General features: G+C 33.2%; 3 protein-coding genes across 4 annotated transcripts; 2 read left to right on the top strand and 1 right to left on the bottom strand.

The window, feature by feature from the left end:
* Nucleotides 1–302: 302 nt before the first annotated feature.
* On the bottom strand, nucleotides 303–7706 carry LOC103496491 (uncharacterized). Of its 2 annotated transcripts, XR_007816001.1 has the most exons (10): nucleotides 7349–7706; nucleotides 6523–6696; nucleotides 5157–5547; nucleotides 4750–5024; nucleotides 4579–4647; nucleotides 4441–4497; nucleotides 4015–4067; nucleotides 3796–3871; nucleotides 2157–3649; nucleotides 303–2056 (listed from the first exon to the last, which is right to left on the bottom strand). XR_007816001.1 is itself a non-coding variant. In XM_008458396.3 (9 exons), the coding sequence occupies exons 1-9, from the start codon at nucleotides 7390–7392 to the stop codon at nucleotides 2692–2694; spliced, it is 2097 nt and encodes a 698-aa protein (XP_008456618.2). In that variant the 5' UTR covers nucleotides 7393–7706; the 3' UTR covers nucleotides 303–2691. The 2 variants fall into 2 exon arrangements, 1 of the variants encoding a protein (XP_008456618.2); XM_008458396.3 differs by having other exon boundaries at nucleotides 303–3649.
* A 3583-nt stretch (nucleotides 7707–11289) lies between these two features.
* On the top strand, nucleotides 11290–14323 carry LOC103496767 (ATP-dependent Clp protease adapter protein CLPS1, chloroplastic-like). Its single transcript, XM_008458775.3, has 3 exons — nucleotides 11290–11635; nucleotides 13636–13783; nucleotides 13885–14323. The coding sequence occupies exons 1-3, from the start codon at nucleotides 11569–11571 to the stop codon at nucleotides 14144–14146; spliced, it is 477 nt and encodes a 158-aa protein (XP_008456997.1). The 5' UTR covers nucleotides 11290–11568; the 3' UTR covers nucleotides 14147–14323.
* Nucleotides 14324–15976: 1653 nt separating this feature from the next.
* Nucleotides 15977–18096, top strand: LOC103496838 (protein ASPARTIC PROTEASE IN GUARD CELL 1-like). The gene has a single exon (XM_008458885.3). It carries the CDS (start codon nucleotides 16273–16275, stop codon nucleotides 17740–17742), a length of 1470 nt encoding a protein of 489 aa, XP_008457107.3. The 5' UTR covers nucleotides 15977–16272; the 3' UTR covers nucleotides 17743–18096.
* Nucleotides 18097–23123: the final 5027 nt, after the last annotated feature.

The raw sequence follows: 23123 nt of genomic DNA, 5'->3' as shown, positions 1-23123 counted from the left end.
CTCCATATTAAACAACCAATATTGCTTCCCCAGAAACTCAGATAAGTCCTTATTTCAGCTTGATTTAAAAAATAAATAAACAAGTCCCTTGAATCAGCCGCATTAACAATAAGTTATAGGAGTATAAGGAGTTGGAAAGAATATTCAGATTGATGCAATAGAAATAGAAAATAAAATGCAAAAGAGGCTGAATCGGAAACGGTAAATGTTCAAACATCCATCTCATACTTTAATGTATGCTAGGATACCACCTACCAAAGAACACATTCAAGAACACAGAAGATCTCAAATACACTGAAATGTGAAAACATAAACTTTTCATATATATAAATATAACGACTTTCATTGAAGAAAGAAATGAAAAGAACGCGCAAACATTAAAAAATAACCCAAGCCCACGAGATAAAGAAGGAACTTACATTACAAACTTCAACTATGTGAAATCAAGTCTATAGAATAGTTACAAGAGATTTCCGAAATTAAAACAAGAGAAGAAAAACATGGAAATGAACAAGAGACCATCCCTAAACACCCTACCATCCCGCTTACTAGCAAAACTTACAAGATAACACTATCCTGCAAGGCAAAAGACCAGTCTTCCCCCAAAAAGCAAATTGAGGAGAATACTTGACATCTTTATGACAAACGGCTATCATGCGGTTCGTGCCAAACGTCTTCAAAAAGAAATCCCAGACGACACTCACTAAGTCACATCGCCAAAAAATAGGTTCAGATCTTCCTCCACCTTTTCAACAAAGAATACAACGAAGAAGCCCAACAAGCAAAGGCAACTTCCTAACAAGCCTGTCCAGCATGTTTGCATAATTGTAAATAACTTGTCAAACAAAGAATCTCACTGCTCTAGAAATCTTAATCCCCCGAAGTATCGAAAAGATCAAATCACCTAAGGGGAAAGGACCAACTAAACAATGAAAGAAAGACTTGCACAATAACTGTTTCAGAGGATCAGGACTCCAAAATTTAACATCCATTTTCCCCAACCTAAAGGGTGATCCTCGGGTAAAGAAAGAAAAGCAGCCATGTCCATTGCTTTCTAATTGGAAAGAGGGCTATAGAATCCCAACGAAAAGAAACAAGAGCTCCCCCACACCAAAAAATTGACAACAAAATAATTGTTGAGAGACAAGTGATACAATCGAGGATACATAACAAAAAGAGATCTCACCCACTCAATGATCTTCCCAAAGCATCTCGTGGAAATATTTAAAGCTACAATATAATACGAAGAGTAGCAAGGTAATCACTAGCTTTTCAAGAGAACTAGTTCTCCCAAATTCTTAGAAGAAAAAAAATTCAATAAAATTTTTCGCACATCTGACCTCAGTCTCATCAACGGTTTATAACCAAAAACTCTTGCCAACTTTTTACCTAATTACGAATATATCCCACTATCTAATTACTAATTACTAATATATCCCTTCTAATAGAAATATTGTACTGATATTCTATAAGTAATCCTACCATTTCTATTACCCCATTATGCATCGCATTCCATGAATTTCATGAAACTTTCAATTAAACTTTCTATAACACCACAGTGTACAATGCATTCCATCAAACTCCCAATGAAACTTCCAACCCCAAACTTCCCCGTTATACATATGTCGAGCAAATCTTGAATATTTTCTGATTGAGAAGTTTGTGTATATCTTCTCCCAATTTTCTTTAAAGTAAGATAAAATCAGGTTGATCTAAAATAATAATAAAAATTAGAAAAATTAAAATAATAATAGCAATTAGAGGGAAAAAAAAAAAAGACCTCACGTGAGTTATGAAACGTGACGTCCAATTAGACAAGAAAATGGACTGAACTTGTAAACTAGCTTGTTGCCTTTGCAATAGTTGGAATCCAAGACCGAAACTCTCATCGAAACTCCGAAAGTCGGCAAGACTACAGTAAATTTAGCAAGATAGAGAAAATAGACACACACCATTGTCGCTCCGCCAAAACGCCGAATTAGTACAATCCTCGATTAAATTTGCTTCTCTCGCCTGATCTTTTGCCGATTTCTTCGTCGTTGACCTACCAAAATATCTACGCGTACCATCTTATGGATTAAAATCAATAGAGCAAACGGAAGATTTCTCCTCAAAAGGCAAAATAGCATTCACACTTTACAATGGCGAGTTTATACCTGGTTGGAACATTGGTGTGTACTCCTCCTCCAAGACGCGAACTCAAGCCCCTTAAAACCTGGAAATCGAAACCTAACCTTCTTATGATTTTCATACATTACGAGGAACTCTAATGCATTATAGAAGAAACGATCTCAATTCTCGCATACAAGAGAAATAACACGCTATATGGCATATAAATGCCTTCAATTCCCAACTCCCACTAATATATATCAACAATTCCTACATATTTAAATTTACAGGCTACAAATCTCACCAATGTCTGTTTTTCTTTAAGCACAAAGAATTCAAGAACATCATAGAGTTCAGATAAGATCACCGAAATTCGTTCCCTACGATATTTTTTTTTTAATGGGACTATAATTAAATCCATGACGTGGTGACACTTAACTGAAAATATACAACTATATTCCGAACTCAAGAGATATTAGAGACATTTACACGACCCGCAACTACAGAAAATCATCTTTTATCTTTTTCCCTGTTGCCATATGCTGGAACCTAGGAAAAGTGGGTTCTTCTTTGTCTGTAGGGCTAGCCATCCAGCGTCTCCTTTCGTTTCAATTTTGGTACTTTTGATACCTTCTGCTGTGAAAGCTTCGGTTTCCGTTTTGATCCAGGCTCATCGACCAGAAGTAGCCGAGACATCACATAAGACAAAAGCTCCTCCCGGTGTGAGAAAGTGAAGTCCAGATGCGCGTATTCAAATTCATTGAATGATACATCAACTCCAGCATCCTTCATCATACTGTAGTACCTTTTCACCATGGTTGGTCTAATTACCTGGTCCTTCCGTCCTGCAACTAAATCTACAGGGATATCTATAAGACCGAAGTATTCGCCCAAGTCCAATGGTTCTGGTGATCCGTAGGCTTCCATGTTCAGGGATGGATTTCCATAATCGAACATTCTAAATTTCTTAGCATGCTTCATCTGAGCAAGATGAAGACCCACTCGAAATGAAACTCCAGGCATATCATTCATATTATAGTGCGGGGTACCCAGTACTCCAACCCAATTTGAACTGTCACCACCTAAAAAGTAACTCACCACGGTTTGAACCAAACCTCCAACAGCAGGATAGTGCTGAAAGTCGCGAGCCAATTTGTTGAGAAGCATACGGCAAAATCTTGTTGGTATGTACAACCCAGGCACAAATGGAGCTAAAATTGGAGCCAGCAGGAGCAAGAGATTCTCAATCACGGTGAATATGAATGGGGCATCGTCGTGGAAACCAGCAGGAGATAGTAAAACCAATCTAGATAATCTATGTGGTTTCTCTTCAATCCTCCGTGTTATAACATACATCAACATACCAGCCCCTCCCATGCTGTGGCATAGTGCACAAAGCTTGAATGGCTGATCATTGTCGGTTTCTTTCACAATTTCAGGTTGGCTGAGCTTCAATTCAGAAGTTTTCACTTCATAGATTTTCTCAATCATCGCTGGAATATCCTCCATGGCATGTTCATTTATAGAATATTTCCAGTACCTGGATAGTTCACAAAATCAGTCAGTCAAATGAAATCCCAGTAGCACATTAGAGAGCATAAAGCCTTCACGTTATTATGCCTAGGTTAGAGAATAGTGTTAAATGAACGGAATATACATGTAAAATTGAAGAATGCAGATACTTACTGTCTTGAAGATATATTCTTATCAATATGTTCTCTAGAGACCAGCCCACGGAAATTGCCGAGAAAAACATCATACCCTGCAATAGTTTAAAAGTAAATTATTTATTATCTTGAATTCCTAACAAATTATAACAAAAAAGGAAAGGGGTGGATAAGGCAAAGCCAACTTTGTCAATACAAAAGTCAAAAGGCTTGAACCGCTGAAGCAAACATGAATTACCTTGGTCGAAAGCTGCAAAGGCTGGAGAACCAACAACCCCATTGGACACCCAACTAATCAGACAAAAGAATTAGCACAATTAGAGAACGTACAATGTGTTTACCCATCCAACCTAAACATTACAAAATTGATGACCGCAACCTAATTTTTATCTGTGTCTGTGTTTGTGTGTGGGTGTAGGTGTACTTGGTGAGCGAGGGAATTGTTCAGAATTTAACATAACTCGTGCAAAATAACACAATCTGTGTCCTTATGCTTGAGATGTTATTTTGTGTTATCCGACTTCAAATTTTTTATTTTTGAGGATGTCATGGACCCTAACAAAAGCAGTATAAAGTCATAATTTCCCCATCTTATCCAACATCACAAGTATAAACAAAAGTACCCTGAAACTTAACAGGAAAGAAATGGGAGACGAAGCCTCACCCCATTGAAGAATCAAATATTCCATGCTGCAGATAAAGAACTTTACGTGCATCACGCCTGTAAACCACAGTGTAAGTGTTAACCACATAAGCTTGGATAAAAATTGAAATAGGCCAGAACAAATTAACTAGCACGTACCTGGGAATTCTTTCCAGGAGAAGAACATATCCATCATTAGTCACAACACGAATAGCTTCATATGGATACCTGAGATAGGAAGGAAGACAGAAGAAAAATATGAGAAACCAAAACAGCTCCAGGCCAATCCCGACATCTGGAACTAAATTGAGAAGTTACCAATTATCTTACCCAAGCTCCGTTATAACATCTTGGCATGTTCTGGCATCCGTATTCAAAGACTGATGAAAAGTGTAACTCCTTTCGCTAGGCGCAGAATCATCATCCCCGAGTGTAGCAGTGGGCACGGTAACATCTGCATCATGATAGCTCTCGCAACTGTCCCGAGGAAAAAGCCATCTGAACGAAGTTCTAAGGGCATCCAATGGCGAGAGGATAAAATGTGCAGCCTTATGGACTATTTCAAAGACAGATTCAATAAAGATTTCACTCGCAAGATGAAGATCCTAAATCAAAAAGTAAAGGCAGAGAAATTAATAAATAGAGATCAGGCCAATTGGAGCATATCTAAATGTATCAGCACAAAACTTTTTTAGTATTAAGTGAAATCACTCTACAAGTAGATATAAGGGAAAAACCTCAATAACTCCACGTCTCCTGTCAGTGGTGTGAACAACGTGGTCCTTATGGCTATGTATTCTTCTAATCGAGGGCCAAGGACTTCCAGGGGTGGTTGTGGACCCAGACCATTTAATAAAAAAGAAGTGAAAAATTCTCAATGGAATCCCAAAAAGGAACCTTGCCGGTAAGAGGATCCAAAAAATGATGCTTCTGATCCTTTCTGTCCAGTGCCAAACATTCTTAGCATGAAAACCAGCCCTGGACCTGGAGCCTCGTGAACCCTGAGATGATGGTGTTGCAGGATATTCATTTCCAAAACCATCTTCCTCCCCAGAGGAATAATCTAAGCTTGAATCATCAGAGTCCACAGAAAGCTCATGAATGAACTGGTTGAAAGAGGACACGCCACTATTTATCCCAGGAAAAAATAGATATGTCAACTACTCATTTAGCAAAACAGCATAAAAACTATATGTGATGCATGTCCTCTATATCTACGGAAATTCAAACTACCAGAGGGAGGGATAAAATAAAAGAAACACCCATTCCATTCAAAGAAGTGAACTTAAATTATGGAAAATGAAAATTACAGTATGGGAATTTCCACACTTCGTGTCAGGAGAAAAAGGCACTTGTATAACCTTAAGGAGTCCTACCTCTGTGTTTTTTTTTTTTTTTTTTTTTTTGTGTGTGTTTGGTTTTAATACAACTAAGTTCACAATCGTTTAAGTGATTTTGTCAACTCTCAAAGCTACCTGGTTGTACGGAGAACATAGCCATGACTGTAGGAAGGGTCTTTCCAGGGTGCCAGGCGACCAGCAAACAATCATGCTGGAAGGGGAAGGGAGAGGCCAATGTTTGCGTAGCAAACAGGTGAATGCGGTACGGCAAATCCTCTTTATTGCCTTTGTCTCTTAACAGATCGTTCTTCAGAGAATAATGAATTGTGAAGGACAACATTTCTATCTCACTATAACAATGTGCAATTGCGGATTCATGTAATTCACATACTATTCCAAACTTCATGCTCCAACATTGTCTTTAACGCACTTGATTTCATACAAATAAGAAAAACAAATTTCAATCTCTTGTCTTGCATCTATAGTGACTTGAAGGGTTTTCCCATCCTCAAGATTCATAAGTCTATATTCGTCCTACATCCTACAAATCTATTCCAGCATTAAAGGTATTTTCTAAAGAGCTAAAAAATATAACATAAATAAAAGTAAGTCAACTGCAATACCATACAAGTCCTCCTGGATTAGGAATGTTTTTTTCTAATATAGTAGGAACGAATAAACAACAGAAAACCCTCCCGTCTCATCTATACCATGAATGTAAAAGTTCAAATTAATGTCACAGGGGTCAGGTCAATAGACATACTTCTCCATCCAACGAGGAAAACGAGGCCCTCGAAACGTTGGTCTGAGCTCCCAGCCATTAACACCTTCGAGTACAGAACCTTTCCCTGGTAAAAGAGTCAGCAGAAGCGCAGATAATCCGTTGATCAACCTCACAACATTATTCAAAGACTCATACGTAAATGTCTTCACCGACCTGCACTAAAAATATATACACGAAGGAAAGAAGTTACTTCTACAATGAGATAAGCTCAACTAGTAAGAAACCCAATCTTACGAGGAAATCAATGTAGACATACAAAAAGAAATTCTAAGACGCAAGTTAAAAAAGCACCTACAAATTAAAAATGGCAACAAAAAAAGATAAAAGGAAGCTTAAGCAATAAAAAACAGCAACCATTTCTCCATTGAAACAAAAATACAGAGAGAGAGAGAGAGAGAGAGAGAGAGCAAAGAACTAAATCAGATAAAAGAAAAAAGAAAAACAACTCGATCAAATAAAAACCGAAAAAATTCCTCAAGTGAAACAGCACCGATTTCAAAAAACTATTGCAACATTCAAAAGAGGTAAAGGCATCCATATCGAAATCCAACACCAGTTCTATTGTACGTGGCTTATAACTTGCACTAATTAATTTTCCAAAATTTCCTTCCTCTCGCATAACAATGAGATGAGAGATACGATTGTTTTAGAAATTTAAACAAATCTTCCACCGCGAAATCAGCTTAGAGAAAACAACACATATCATGAACCGCCAACAACAAAAATTCCCGCAAAAAATAATAAAATCGAATCCGAAAACAAAATCGATCAAAAACTGGAAAAGGAAAGAAAGATGAGAACTCACTCTTTGGTAACAGCAAGCACATCGTCAACAACTCGTTGAATCATTTATTAAGGTACTTCAATCTCTTTCCGATCCGAAAAAAATTACGGAATCGGAAAAAGAGAGAGATTAAACAAAATCCAAACCTAATTAGAGGCGGAAATTCAGGCAAGGAATCGGAGAAAGAAGCGGAAAACCTGAAGAACAAAATTAGGAAATAGCAAAGAGGACAAATCAAAGGGGGAATTGAATATACTGAAAGAGAAAAACAACGGCGATTCTTGACGTAAAATGGAAGTCGGTTATTTGTTTGCTTTAGGCCGGTGGTGACTGTGGCAGTCAGGTAATGGCTCGCGCGTGAGCTTTCTCATAATGGGAAACAAGCAACGTGTCCCACCCATTTCGGATTTGGATGACACGTATTTATGACGTGGAGTATCTCCCTTCGCTTTTTAACACACGTGCTTACGGCTTAATCTTGACCGTTTATTCTGGTGGGATCACTTCGCGTTTGTAAGGCGCAGATGCGGTTGGGGCGACTTAGACGACCCGTTCCTGGCTGAAAATACTTTAGAAAATTGGAAGCTGACACTAAAATTCATTATCAATAGAAGGGGAAATTATTAAAACCACGAGACTCGTGAAAATATTAAAACTATATACCATAAATTAAATCATTATTTATGTCTATAAATGTTTTAGCTTATTATAATCTATTGAAAAATATAATTAAAGTATTTGTATAAAACAATTCCGAAAATGTAAAAAATACCCATCACAGTTAAAATTATAAAACTGTTTTTTAAGATTATTTGGGTTTAGATTTGGATAAGATGGTTTAGCTAGTTTAGATTTGGATCCTTTAGAATTTGTCATCGTGTACCGATATCCAACTTTTTAAAGGTCTTTTATATTTGGCATTTTGAACCAAATAAGATTTAAAAAAAGGCTAATATTTAAAAAAAAAGCCAGTATTTTTTATTTTGTTACGTTGTCTTAAATATTTGAGTATTTTGTTATATTTATGACCTTTACAAAAATAAACTTCAATAGAATGTTTAATTTCATAAATAAATGTATATTTACAAAAAAAATATCGTAATTGAAAAAAAATGCTAAAAATGTTTTAGAAAATATAGCAAAAAAGATTTAGATTCAATGACTAGTGACCGATAAAAGTTTAGGTATGTCTAATGATATATATCATTTACAAAATCTAAAACTTTATTATATTTTATAAATATTTTGACTTATTCCACTATGTTTGAAAATGTCTATTCTCTAATGTTCATCACACAAGAATGTTGACAATATTGTCAAGTAAAATTTCATACTATGTTCTCAAATTTTTTATAACTTTTAATTCTACTTATTGTATATTAAAATTAGTCAATTAGATCAAGAAAATTGTTAAATTTCAATCAGATTAAAGAAAAATAATATGCATTGAGATGATTTTCAGAATCAATTTGAACATAGTAGGATCAAATACATTAATTAATGATAATTTTTTTTTATATTAGTGTTTAATTTACGAAAGTAAATTGTGTTGAATAGGATGTAATTAAATTTTGTATAGAGTAGTTGACTAATTTTTCATGTGATTTAATTGTCTTGAGAACTCCTTTTCGTGTTGGTAATTATTGATTACAATTTTGTTTTAATATATAAAGACATTATTAGTATTGAAGAGAGAAGCAACGTTAAGTTTGATCATAGGGATGGACCAAATATTATTTATAACAAAGTGTATTTTTTTCAAAATAGGTTCTTAATTAGTCTTAAAGAATTTGAAATATTTGTATGGTCTAAAATCATTCAAAGAGTTATGTAAGATATAGTGTTTAAATTTATTTTTCCCAAAGGTTAGGCAAAGAGTGGTAATGAAATGTAATATAAAATTTGTAGAAAGAAACATTTTGGGCATCCATTACATAATAACCCCCAATTCTGTTACAGTAAATATTATTTATCGTTTTAAATTAATTACAGTCAACACTACTTCAAAACTCTAATTTATTATAAAATTTATATTTGTTGCAGGTTTTACTATCTTACTTTTGTCATATTTTTATTATTTGTTAGAGTGTTTACTATTTTTTCTCAAACTAGGGAGACGTTAGGGGCAAGTGATGAGTTATTATAATTATCTTGGATTATTATAATTAGGTTATAATAGTTGTATGGGTATAAATTATTTTAGTTCGTGTTATAGTATGTATTTGAGATGTAAACTCTTTTAGTTTTAGAACAAAATAGTAAACACTATAGTAAATAATCAAAAAAAATTATGAATGTAAAATAGTAAAAATCGTACAAGATAATAAATACCAACAAACGAAAATCTAGAACTTTCAAACAGTATTTACACTAGTAAAAGCTAGTTATTATAGTTGTAAATAGTTCTTGTCACGTAAAAACCTCCCTTTAAATTGTTTACACCTAAAACACATATTATTATAATTCAAACTAAAATATTTTATATTTAAACACAAATTATTGTAACCTAGGATTATAGTAACAACTTCTCGTCCCAAACATCCTAAAAGTCTAACTTACAAACATTTACTATATATTTTTTCTTTAAGACAAACATTTAATGGTTGTCATGTATTTAATAATGTTTGATTGGGAACACAATTTTCATGTTAGTTTAACCATTATAAAGCGAGAGATCAAACTATCGATATTTAAAATAATAAAAAATGACATATCCAATCTTCTAACATATTTCCTTATTGGCTTAGTGCTGAAATAAATTATATAAAAGCACAATGGCGTCTTTTCAACAAAAAATTGACAAATAGGAAAAAAAAAAACGTTTTCTTGCAAACTTTGCTCATTTGAATATAATTAAAGTGGTGACTATGGTTAAAAAAATAAACATGGCCATTGTGAAGTTATGAATCAATGAATTTGGAGACTTTGTCCAAGTTTGTTGACTTTGTTGTTATTATTGCAAAAGAGAGATTTCAAAAGCATTTACCTAATGTTTTTAAAAGTCTTAAATTTTTAATTAATAGAAACTTTGGTATTATTAACTTTTTTTTTCTTTTAAATTAGTAAGCTAAAAATGATGGTTGGGCCTAAGCCCATAAACAAAGTTCAAAACCTACTTAATATAGTTAGAGGTAATTATAATAAGTAACAATTTTTAGAATAATCATTGAGTATGTAGCAATATTTTAAAAAAATTACAAATATAGCAAAATCTATCAGCGATAGACTTTTATCGTTGATAGACTCTTATGGTTTATCACTGATAGACCAACATTTACTACATGGTCTATTAGTGAAGACTCTTATCATTGATAAATTTTGACAGATTTTGCTATATTTACAATTTTTTTAAAATATTGCTATATACTTAATTATTTTGAATATAATTGTTAAATTTGCAACTATCCCATAACTTTGTCACGGTAAAAAAATTTAGAAGAGTCAAGAGGTTATAAATAACAAAAAGGCCTATGGATTGTATAACCTTATATTCATGAATGCAACTGTTGGATGTGGGTAACTATGTTGTACTAATGCTTCTATTTGTCGATAGCAACTTATATTAGTAAATTTTTTAATACCATTAATTTAAAGTTTGTCCTTCCTTTCATTATTTCTCTTCTGACATTTTTTTTTCTCTAAATGATCGTGTAGGCAAATCTAAATGATGGTGTACCAAAGAATCTTGAAAAAAATCGATTAGTCAAATATCGTGTACCAAATACATTACACGTTGTTGACGGGGCAGTATTTTCTGTTGCTGATGGGAAAAAAAAACCGTTTAACCAAATATCGTGTATCAAATATATGGTGCGTTGTTGACAGGGGCAATATTTTCTAGTTTAAGTTTTTTTCGATTTCGAAATAGTTTTAATGATGTAAATATTTGACTTAAAAGATTAGTTAAATTAAGCCTTTTAAATAAATTTAAAATATACGACTATTTTCTATAATTTACATTAAAATCCAGGGTTCACCGGGAGAAGTTTGAAACGACGTCGTATAAGATGTATGGCTGAGACGAGTGGCTAATTACAGGGCTTAAAAGATCGCGAGAATGGGACCCGCGACGAGTACCATTTAGCTAAGAGCCAACCCACGCGTCAGCAACTAAGCCACTCAGTCGAAGCTCCTTTTACATTTTCTCTGTGAACCACTGAACCTTGCTCTTGCTGCACCAAATCACTCTTCATCCTTCAACACTTCTTCAAGCACGCCGAGAGAAGAGGGCGAGAGAGGCCATGGAAGCTGCAATTTGCGGTCGAGTACCTCTTTCACCCAACCAATTCTTCACCTCAACCAAGCCAGGTATTCAAACTTCTTTCAATTTCCTCCTCTTTTAACTCCTTCTTCCTTAATCAATTTGTCTCTACTTCTTTTGGGTGTGTGTGCTATGTTCTTAATCCAAATTCAGATGAAGGATTTTGAGAAATTTCGGTTTTGTTGATGAATATTTGCGTAATTCATGGGTTTGTGGAGATTGAAGGTTTTGGCTCCTTAGAATGATTAGAATTAATGTTATTTACCGGGAAAATCTGCGTGTAGAATGATTACTTTCCTGTTTGTATGAATTTTATTTTTGTCGTTGAGGGGAATAAAGTGTTGCATTATGAGGGGAGAACTACAAATGGAGTCTAATTGGTGTTTAGAAGATCTGAAGCTTTTTATTTGTCTGTGTCTGTATTTTACGCTGCAGTAGTTTAAAGCTTTCGTGGTTGTTTAGTAAAATATTGTTTGTGTGGGTGGAAGTATGGATATATTTAAATATATTGTAATTCAAACATGTGCGAGAGCAGGAGCTGGTATTTTCAAATCGTTTAGTGACATTTTTATTAGATAATATGAAGTTCAATTTCAAAACCGATTTGGGATAAAAAGAGCTGCTTATCTATTATTTGAGATTGTGAGGTTTTTTATTTCGATGCAGGTTCCTTAGCATGTCCCCCAAGCTAATGCCTCTTTTGGTTCTCCATTCTAGAATCATTTTTTTAACAAAATATTTATTTGGGCTTTATGGGTTATGTTAACATATTAGATAATATGAAGTTTATCTTAAAACCAATAGGCAATGAGAGGTTAGAGGAGTAGCTCATCTGTCTTGTTACGACTGTGAGACGGTCGATCTTCTAATTTGCTAGTTTCAATATATGTGGGGATTCTCAACAATTTTATCTCGAATATTGTATTTCGAGAAGTAAAACCTAAAAGGTGAATTATGATAAAGCTTTTCAATTGGAACTTTGAGTAGAAAGACTAGCGTCTTTAAAAAAAACTGTTTACTTTTTGCATCAATAGAAAGCTTGCAACAAAATTAATCATAAAAAACTATCAACATTCGAAGAAGGGTAACATTCTCCCATGTCGTTCACACCAAAGGTTAAAAAATCTTCCCTGTTGACAGCAAGCTATAATGATATCTTCACACCATGGGAAGGATGACCCAAAAAATGGAGGCAAGAATGTCATAGATGTTGCTAGACATAATCATTGACCAACCAAAAGCATTCAACATTAGTATCCAATATCAAGAGGCAAAAGAGAAACGTAGCATAAAGATGGCATAGATGTTAAGGAAACACACCAAAAAGCAAAGAGGCAAACGTGGAACGTTCTCTTTTGAAGGCCATCAGTAGCTCCCAAAAAAAGATTTAAATTCCCTTCGGATAAGCTTCCTTCCAAATCAACGAATAAAGATTTTTTGGAGATGAGTCCTTAGCTTGGATAGAATCTTTCATTAATAAACGTACATGAAAGCTTTAGAGGGATCAAGAGATCAAATCCACGAATTGTTGACATTCCTGTTACTCTTTGGCTTGTTCTGGTGGCAAAGAGTTGGGATGTTTGGTGATATTCACCAACTTTTTACTTCAAGTCTGCAGGCAAATAATTTAATATCAATCAAACCCATGTTGCATCTAAGACCTAGGAAAGTAAAATGCATTAAATGCTTATTTAAATTCAACTGGTTAAGACATATACTCTTGACTTAGAGGTTAAAGGGTCAAAGTCTCTGACCCTACTTATTGTTGACTAGTTGGTGAATCATGCAAATGGATAACCATAAAAGAGGTTCATTGTTAGAACTAAATTTGCAAGGATCTTAGATCCTATTTATATACTCTTCAAAACACCTTTAAATTTGTAATTTGAGATAAATATCAATGGCCTATTCTAAACATTAATATTCATAATCATGTTACGTGGTTTTACCTGCAAAATTGTGGAGGCTGTTCATTTTATTATTCATTGGAACTTGCATGACATCTTCATACAATTTTACCCATTTATAATTGCTACTTGTGTCATAGGGGATAAATACTATTTTCATAAACAATGTAGAAACCGGAGTGCCTTAATGATGATATCAGTTGCTGAGCTTGGAAAAGGTGGGGGGTTGTTGGAAAAACCAACAATTGAGAAGACAACTCCGGGCCGTGAATCTGAGTTTGATGTTAGGTACAAAACACTTCTCCTTTGAATGTTTGTCACGTCTAAGCAACTAAAGATCTGTATGCATTAGAGAAGGTCTCAACTTCCAAAATTATTTTGATCTTCAGAAAATCAAGGAAAACTTCTCCGCCTTATCGAGTGTTGCTACATAATGACAATTTCAACAAGCGGGAATACGTTGTTCAAGTTCTGATGAAGGTGATTCCGGGAATGACCCTTGACAATGCAGTCAACATAATGCAGGAAGCCCATTACAATGGGATGGCGGTGGTAATTATCTGCGCTCAAGTAGACGCAGAAGATCACTGCATGCAGCTTAGAGGCAATGGCCTTCTCAGTTCAATCGAGCCTGCAAGCGATGGTTGTTGAATAAGAAACATAGATTGTGTAATGTACTCTTTTTCCCCCCTTAGTTATCAGCCATATTAAAATTGCATGTCCTCAACTGCTACAATGTTGCAAGTTGCACCTATGTACATAAATAGAGATACTTTATAAACAAACAAACTTCAATTGATGAATACAATTATCACTCTAGTTATGTTATGAGTTGTGTACACAAACACATCTTCCTTTCATTAAACTTTTTCTTTACTCGACTTCCATGTGGCTTTTTGTGCTCTTATGGATGCAATGCATAGAGTGGGATCTTACTTTTACTTGGTAGGACTTAGTTTGAGTAAATATTCGCAAGTTCTTCCTTCGGTCCCACTCTCATGCATACCTTGAGAAGATTCCTAAGAATGTTCTCTCTGTTGCTTGATTTCTTGATATAGATTGAGACGTCTGTTGCTTTAACTCTATATTTACAGATTTTCCAGTTCCAGTCCTCCCAGTTATGGGAAGTAGTTCAGAACAGCTGGAGTTTCCAGTTTGTAGAAATCACCTTGTTTTCACATAAACTACTTTTGAAAGGTTTGAATACTATTTGAGCAAGCTTAGTAGATGAAGACATCAATTATGAACTCTTGTGCATGATTAAGAGGTTGCATTCTTCACCATTTTCTTGAGACTATAACAGTGCTTTCCATCTTTTACGAAGCTTTTCAATACACCTATGAATTTAATGAGATAAAATCATACGAATAGATTGAGAAATTTATTTTCTAGAGTGGCGCAGGGCTGAAAGAGAGATGAATGGGCTACACTAACTCTTGCAGGACTCAACATGGACTGCCCTTGAATTACTGCAACAGCTGCAGGTAGGTCCAATATCCAACCTATACTACTATTATTTCTTTCCTTATTTATGATAGCATGACAAATTAACTTCGAAAAATGTTGAGCAATATCATAGACTTTTCTATCATATAATTGAAGTAGGTGAACTAAGGTACCGAAGTATCTCCATTGTATTTATCATTCTTTTTAAAAGAATCCGTTATTAAGTATGGTGGGTGAATATTAATAACTTTCAACAAACTATGCACACTTTTAAACTTCTTAAACTTTATTAATAAAAAAATTGCTCAAAAGGATATGTACTCTTGATTTTGGTTCATTTTGATTTCTGTATTTCATAATGTTTATTTTTGTCCTTATACAACATTTTGCATTTTGGTCACTGTACCTTGAAAAAGTAAACATGTTAGTCTTGAGTTGAGAGTATACAGACTAAAATAACACATAAATATATAAAACGCTATAATTAAACTAAACAAATTTATCTAACTAAACCTCAAAATTGTTCCTTCCGAAAAAATGCATCTCTCTCTTAACTTACATGTTGAGAAAAATACTTTAGGGGATGTTTGATCCACTTGACTTCATAAAATCAATACTAAGATTTCATATTAGCGAGAAACTCTAAACAACTTCAAACACACTTCACTTTCTTTTTCTTAGAAAGAAAACACAAATATTTTGAACTTGTAAAAATAACAAAAAAAAAATTATGATAACAGAGATTCATGTCACTACATTTTCTAAACTACAATAGAAAATTTAAAAAGTCGATAGACAACCATTTGATATGTATGATATATTTAATTACTTATCATATTTGCAATATGTAAATAAGAGGCGCTATAAATTGATTTTTTGAAAAAAAAAATTGTCACAGTTTTCCTTATTGTTATTTATTTTTGCCCTCGTGATCGAAAGGTAAGTCCATGACTCTACTAGAGTAGGTGACATTTATTATTGACTGCATATATCACGTCTATAATTTATATTTATATTTTTTCTTCTCTTCTTTTTTTTTTTTCAGAAAAGAAAAAAGAAATTATTTATGTATTTTTCACTTCGAAAACGACATTTTTCAAAAACTAAATCTGTTGCGATCTCAAATTTTTGAAAATTTTATAAATAAAAGAAAATATAAAATTTTGAATAATTTTCTATACAGATAATGCCAACTAGGGAGCAGTGCCTTTGCCTCCAACCCCAAACCAAACTCAACCATCTTCTTCCCAATTAATAAAAACCTCACTTCCTTTTTAAAACCCCCATCTCTCAAACTCTACTTTCTCACTTCAAACTTTTTCTCCCTAACAATGGCGACTTCAAATCTCCTCTCCCTCTTCCTCTTCTTTTTCTCTCTCTTCCCCTTCGCTCTCTCCCGCTCCTCTTCACATCTTTCTCCTCACTCCTCTGCTTCTCTCGACGTTTCGGCTTCTCTCCAACAAGCCAACCAGGTCCTCAAATTCGACCCCACGGCTTCCATTTCCTTCCAACAGCAGGTTCGTCTTGTTCCTTCCAACTCTTCCTTCTCCTTCTCTCTTCAACTTCACCCTCGCGATTCTCTTCACAATGCCGGACATAAGGACTACAAGAGCCTCGTTCTTTCCCGCCTCTCCCGAGATTCCTCTAGAGTTAAATCGATCTACGATAGGCTTGAATTTGCTCTCAGTGAATTGAAGAGGTCGGATCTTGAGCCGTTGAAAACAGAGATTCTGCCGGAGGATCTGAGTACTCCGATTGTCTCTGGTACCAGTCAAGGAAGCGGGGAGTATTTCTCCCGCTTAGGTGTTGGACAACCGGCTAAGCCATTTTATATGGTTCTTGATACTGGTAGTGATATTAATTGGCTTCAATGTCAGCCTTGTACGGATTGTTATCAGCAAACTGACCCGATTTTTGACCCCAGAAGTTCGTCTTCTTTCGCTTCACTTCCTTGTGAATCTCAGCAATGTCAAGCTCTTGAAACGTCTGGTTGTCGTGCTTCGAAGTGTCTTTACCAGGTCTCGTATGGCGATGGTTCGTTCACCGTCGGCGAATTCGTTACTGAAACGCTGACGTTTGGTAACTCCGGGATGATTAAAAATGTTGCTGTCGGTTGCGGCCATGACAACGAAGGATTGTTCGTTGGATCGGCTGGATTGCTCGGACTCGGCGGAGGATCATTATCCCTAACTTCTCAGATGAAAGCGTCGTCGTTTTCATACTGTCTCGTCGACCGTGACTCTAGTTCGTCTTCAGATCTCGAGTTCAATTCCGCTGCACCTACTGACTCGGTGAATGCTCCTTTACTCAAAAGCGGAAGAGTCGATACATTCTATTACGTCGGACTCACCGGAATGAGCGTCGGCGGTCAGTTACTCTCAATTCCTCCTAATCTCTTCCAAATGGACGATTCCGGTTACGGCGGCATCATCGTCGATTCAGGAACTGCGATAACTCGGCTACAGACTCAAGCCTACAACACTCTCCGTGACGCCTTCGTGAGTCGCACACCGTACTTGAAGAAGACAAACGGATTCGCATTATTCGACACATGTTACGATCTGTCGTCACAGTCTCGAGTCACCATCCCGACGGTGTCGTTTGAATTTGCCGGCGGGAAGTCTCTGCAGCTGCCGCCGAAGAACTACCTCATCCCGGTGGATTCCGTTGGAACATTCTGCTTCGCGTTCGCTCCAACGACGTCGTCTTTGTCCATCATAGGGAACGTACAGCAACAAGGGACACGTGTCCACTACGATTTGGCAAACTCGGTCGTAGGCTTTTCACCCCACAAATGTTAGAAATTCGAAAATTTATAAATTAGGGTTTTCTTTTCTCTCTTCTTTTTTGGGGGTGTGGGAAATTACGAAATTAGGGTTGTGATGAATTGAAATTATAAATTAATTTGGGTTTGTTTAAGGTGGGGCAGGTGGATATGGATAAGTAAATGGGGCCATGGAAAAATCAATTGGAGAAAGGTTTGGCCATGTGCTCTTCATAAATCAATCATAATTGTACTCTCAAGGTTCTGTTGAGTGGCATGTATAGTAACCAGAGTACAAAATTGTGGGCAACTTTCAATTCCTAATTAGTTGTTAAAAGGTATCAATTACCATCTTATATATATAAATCTATGTTGATTACTGTGTTTATAAGATACGTGAGCTAGAATTACTGTTTTATCGATTAATCTTCATATGATTTAATTGAAGAGTGGTGAATTAGAAGGGTTGTTATCTCGAGGATTTGACATGGAAAAAGGGATGAGGTATGATTTGTTTATTTAATAGATTATAACTTTTATGTTGTGTTTTGTGGTATTTTGATGTTTTCGTGTACCAAAGTTCTTGTGATTGACTAATGATTTTTAAATAAGTTGTCGTACTTCGTGTTTGACTTTTTGTTTTTTTGAAACAAATCTTTGTTGTTTCAAACTAGGGATGTTTGAGCTAGATTGTTGGTAAAGTTTTGATTATGTTTTTATTTTATATTTGTTACTATAGTATTTTCATACATGAAACATTGTATATTTAATAAAACTTTGTTAGGTCATTGTGGTAGGTCAAACAGGAGACATTCTTTCAATACTCTAACACTAGCAGGTACTCTCTCTAAACTTACGCTATAAATTTTCTTTTATAAATAAATTTGTCATACAAGTGAACCTTGACCGATAATTAACAATAATAGTATTCGTAGTTAAAAAGAGAAAAAACAAAAAAGAAACTATTATGTTCTCGAATAGCGAGATAAACTTATTTAAAAAAAACAACGTATCAAAAATAACTAAATGACCAAATTTGTAAAGTAATCAATATACTAAATTTAAATTATACGGAAGAAAAGAATTAGTAAAAGTATGTTTCTGGGGTTAGAAGAAGAGATATATATTTATGGATTGAAAAAAAACAAAAGAAGAAATTGAAGAAGAAAAGATGAAAACAAAGAAGAAAAACCTAAGGGGGGAGCTTAGGAGAATGGAAAGTGAGGGATCCACACTTTCACTTTGAATTGGAGTGGAAGACAGCCATAATAAATGAATAATTAAATGCTAAAATGTTAGGGATGACTTAGAAAGGTAAAAAAGTGGTAGGGTGCAACAAGGACCACGATAGTGTTTTTTTGTGGACGAATTAATGACTACCGATTTCAAATCGGGTGTGGGGCCACGTGGCGTGATTGTCGGTGAGGTCTAACTCAACCCTAAATAAAACTTTATTTATTGACTCATTTTTCTTCTTCAATAGATGGTTAGTAATTAACTTAGTAATGTAAATTCATTTACTTTCACTACTCCTACTCTCATTCAATTATTTAAACTTTGTTTTGATGCAAAATTCACAAGAAAATTATATATATATATATATATATATATATATATATATATATATATATATATATATATATATATATATATATAGTTTACGAGTTTTCTTCTCTAAATACAAATTAGAGATAGAAGATGAATAGATGTGTCAATTAACCTAAGAAAAGTCGAGAATTATCGTAACTACATATAGGAAAAAAGTTTAATTAAGTTGAGGCTAATGAAAATTATAGATATATAGAAAAATTACTATAAATTGAAAAAACGGTAAAAATAAATATTTATAAAACACCGTAAAACTTTAGATTTTGTCAATGGCAGATATCGATGAAAATTGGACACCGATCAATGACTATCGATATCTTCGAAGTTGTTAGGTTTGTTAAATATTTTGGTTCATTTTGTTATATTTGAAAATATTTTAGGTATATATTTTCAATTTTTTATAAAAAATAAAAAGTAAAAGATTTAAAAATAAAAGTAATGTCGACTAATATTTGAAATAGTGGCGCACTAGTGGAGGGAATTTTTGGAAGAAGTGTGTATATAAGTAATAATAATGATTCATAATGAACTAGAAATCTTATAATTAAACCATACTTTGGATTCAAATTATTCCATCTCCAAGTAGTATTAAAAAAATATATTAGTATTATATAAAATTATAGATATATTTTCACAATCTATAAAGGAGATTGTATTTGTAAAGACTATTCTTTGAAGAAAAAAACCAACAAAGAAAAAAGAACTAACTTAATGGACCAAATTTTAATATTTATTGGAAAAATACCTAAACAAATTCGCAAACTAAAATGAAACATAACTTAATAACTAATGGAACAAAATTATATTATAATCTTAAAATTGCTATTAAATAAGTTAAAAGGAACTTCTTAACTTTTGGAAAGACATTTTACACATCACTAGTTTGCAACATATAGAAAACAAGTTCTAAAATAAGCATGTGGATGTCAATTCTTCATTTTAATTCTAAAAAAGAAAAGAAATTGAGAGAGGCTATAATTGATTTATTCCAAAAAGTAAAACAAAATTGCATGGGATAACATCGTCATGTGGGGAAGAAAACCAAATATTCTTTGCAAAACAAGAAATTAGATAATAATGGTAAGTTATTAACTTAGATTGGATTGATTTGATTAAAGTATAGGGCACATGCCAAATTTTATTATGAATAAGAACAAATACAAGTTGCAGTTTGGAAAAGGACAACAATGGGGGCGGTGGTTCATGTGAATGTTTGAAAAGAAAATGACATTCCCCAATTTTTTTTCCTTTTCTAATTTTTATATTTATTAATATCTATCATTGATAAAATATAAAATTTTGATATATTTTATAAATTTTTCAAACCGTTTTTTCGTTTATAATAACTTTTCTTTTTTCTTAACCCTTCGTATAATTCTTTTTGATATTTTTCTTTTACATGTTTATTTTATTATCAAAATTGTTGGTAAAATTAGAATGTCTTGAATAATCAAATACTATATTAATTTCTTTATCGCTTTAAATTTTATTATCCTATATTTTGTAATATTACACTTGCTTATAAACTTTTGAAATATAAGGCATAAAAGGACATTGTTAAAATTCTTCGAAAGACTTAGAATATAACTTAAAAGAGTCTTTGTGTTATGTATAAGAACAATGTTCATGTTCAATTATATAAACACACCTATAGATTAGGGTAGGTTTTTCAGTTATATCACTATATTGGACCTTTTATTTTCACTTCTAAATTTATATTTGTTATTAATTTACCTTATGTCAACTTTTTTTTTTTTTGTTGTTGAAATAAGAAAGAGAAATATTGTATGAATAAGACTTCAACAATAGTAAATTATACATGTGAAAATGGTATAAGTCTCAATTATGCCAATAGACTTTACTAGAGTAAAATGAGTCATTCCCCATGTAATTCTACTTATATTTCTACCCATGCTATATCTCTCTTACTTCATATCGATAGAAAAGTCAATGAAATAGTTGTTTAAGAAGTCAATCTAAAATTTAACAAACATAAAGTTTTTAAATGGTCAAAAGAAAAATTAAAACCTACCACGCTCTAAACTTCAAAACTTCAAAGCCATTTGATATAACTTAAGTAAAAATATTAGAAAAAATTAACATATTACTCCATGAAATAAATAATAAATCAATAACACGTCATATTATGTATGGAAGTCGTAAGCACTTTTTTCTTTACAACAAAAGGTGGAAAAGCTATATCTCTCTGTCAATGAATTTTACTCATTTTAATCCAATTTTTTGAAAAACAAAAACATAGATATGGATGGGATTGAGAGAGAACTCATATTTTGAAAATTCACACATTTTTAACCTTACAAGATAATAGAAAGAGAGAAAAGATCAATCATAAATGAGAAAGTAGGAAAGGATGAATTAGCATTGAAAAAATAGTACCAGAAATTTGTGATAGAAATAAAAGAGTAGAGCATTGAAGTTGGAAATTAATTTTGCATTTATGAAATCAATTGAAAAGATATTTTATATAAAAAAAGGAGAAGGAAGGAAGGAAGGCATGCAAACTAAGAGCTACCCAAATGTCTAAAATTTGGGGATGGAGAGGTTCGTACTGATTTTACATTCAATTCTCCCTTCTTCTTTAATCACATTCCAAAAGAAAAGAAGTATTATACTTTATTAAAATTTTAACCATTAATATTAGTAGACTTAAAATTGATATCGGAAACTTTACTTTACGCATTTTTAGAAGTGGTGACAAAAATAAATGAAGTCTAGAGTGAAAAGTTAAAATTGCGCCACCTAAAAACAAGACTGAAAATTAAAGTTTCATAAAGGTTAGTTTTCCAAGGTTGCATACGTCATATAATTGCCTACCTGATTTAATCTACAATGTCAAATTTATGACCATCTGCCCCATTTGATTTTTGATACATCTTGTCAGTTCTAAACTAATTTGATTTTTTATTGTAGGCTTTGTCAGCTTTGGTCAATTTTGTTCATGTGTCAAAATATCTATTTGGATATATTCTTTTTACTCTTTAAGAAAATGGTATCAAATTCACGGATTGAGGGCTTAAAGTCAAACATGAACCTACTCACACTCACATTTACCAACATGCATGATTAAACATCTTTTCCTATTCTATCTCCAACCTTTGAAATAATAATCATTTACATCACCTATTTAAGAGTAACGACTATAAATTTTGGATGACTGGGTTTTACTTAAAAGGACTAGTTTAGTTATCCAAAAATGATCTTAAGTTAAAACAACTACTCAAAAAAACAATCTTCAAAATAAATAAAAACGCACAGACTGACTGACAAAATCTCTCAAATATAGTGTAAAAAATTTACTATTTACAATTCTAGAATCTATTTATTTAGATTAACTAGAAAAAGAAAGGAATTGTTTTTCAAGAAAATTGTTTCTATTTAAATAGTTTTAAAAAGTTATTTTGAGATGTTTGAGACCAAAATTATCTAAAACCATAATAACCATTTCATTAACACGATAGATACTATTTTTATACTCTCAAAATAAAATAGATTACACCTTCAACACATACTGTTTTAATCCAAATTAAAACAATCATATTTCACACACAAATTATTAGAACACAACCATAACTTATGACTTTTATAACCAACTTCGTGCCCTAAACGTTCCCTTGAATTTTTTTCAAAAGACCTCATTTTTTTAAAATCAAACAATATCTTGAAAACCGACAACTCTTTTAAACAAAGATTTGAACTGAAAAGTATTTTGGAAAAAAAATGCTGCACATTTAGAAGATCTACCTTTAGCCAAATTAAGACACAAAATAATAAAAACCAACTAAAGACAAC

Source organism: Cucumis melo, chromosome 12 (genome assembly GCF_025177605.1).
Source record: "Cucumis melo cultivar AY chromosome 12, USDA_Cmelo_AY_1.0, whole genome shotgun sequence".
Classification (NCBI taxonomy): Eukaryota; Viridiplantae; Streptophyta; class Magnoliopsida; order Cucurbitales; family Cucurbitaceae; genus Cucumis; species Cucumis melo.
This window is presented reverse-complemented; position numbering and strand designations above follow the sequence as displayed.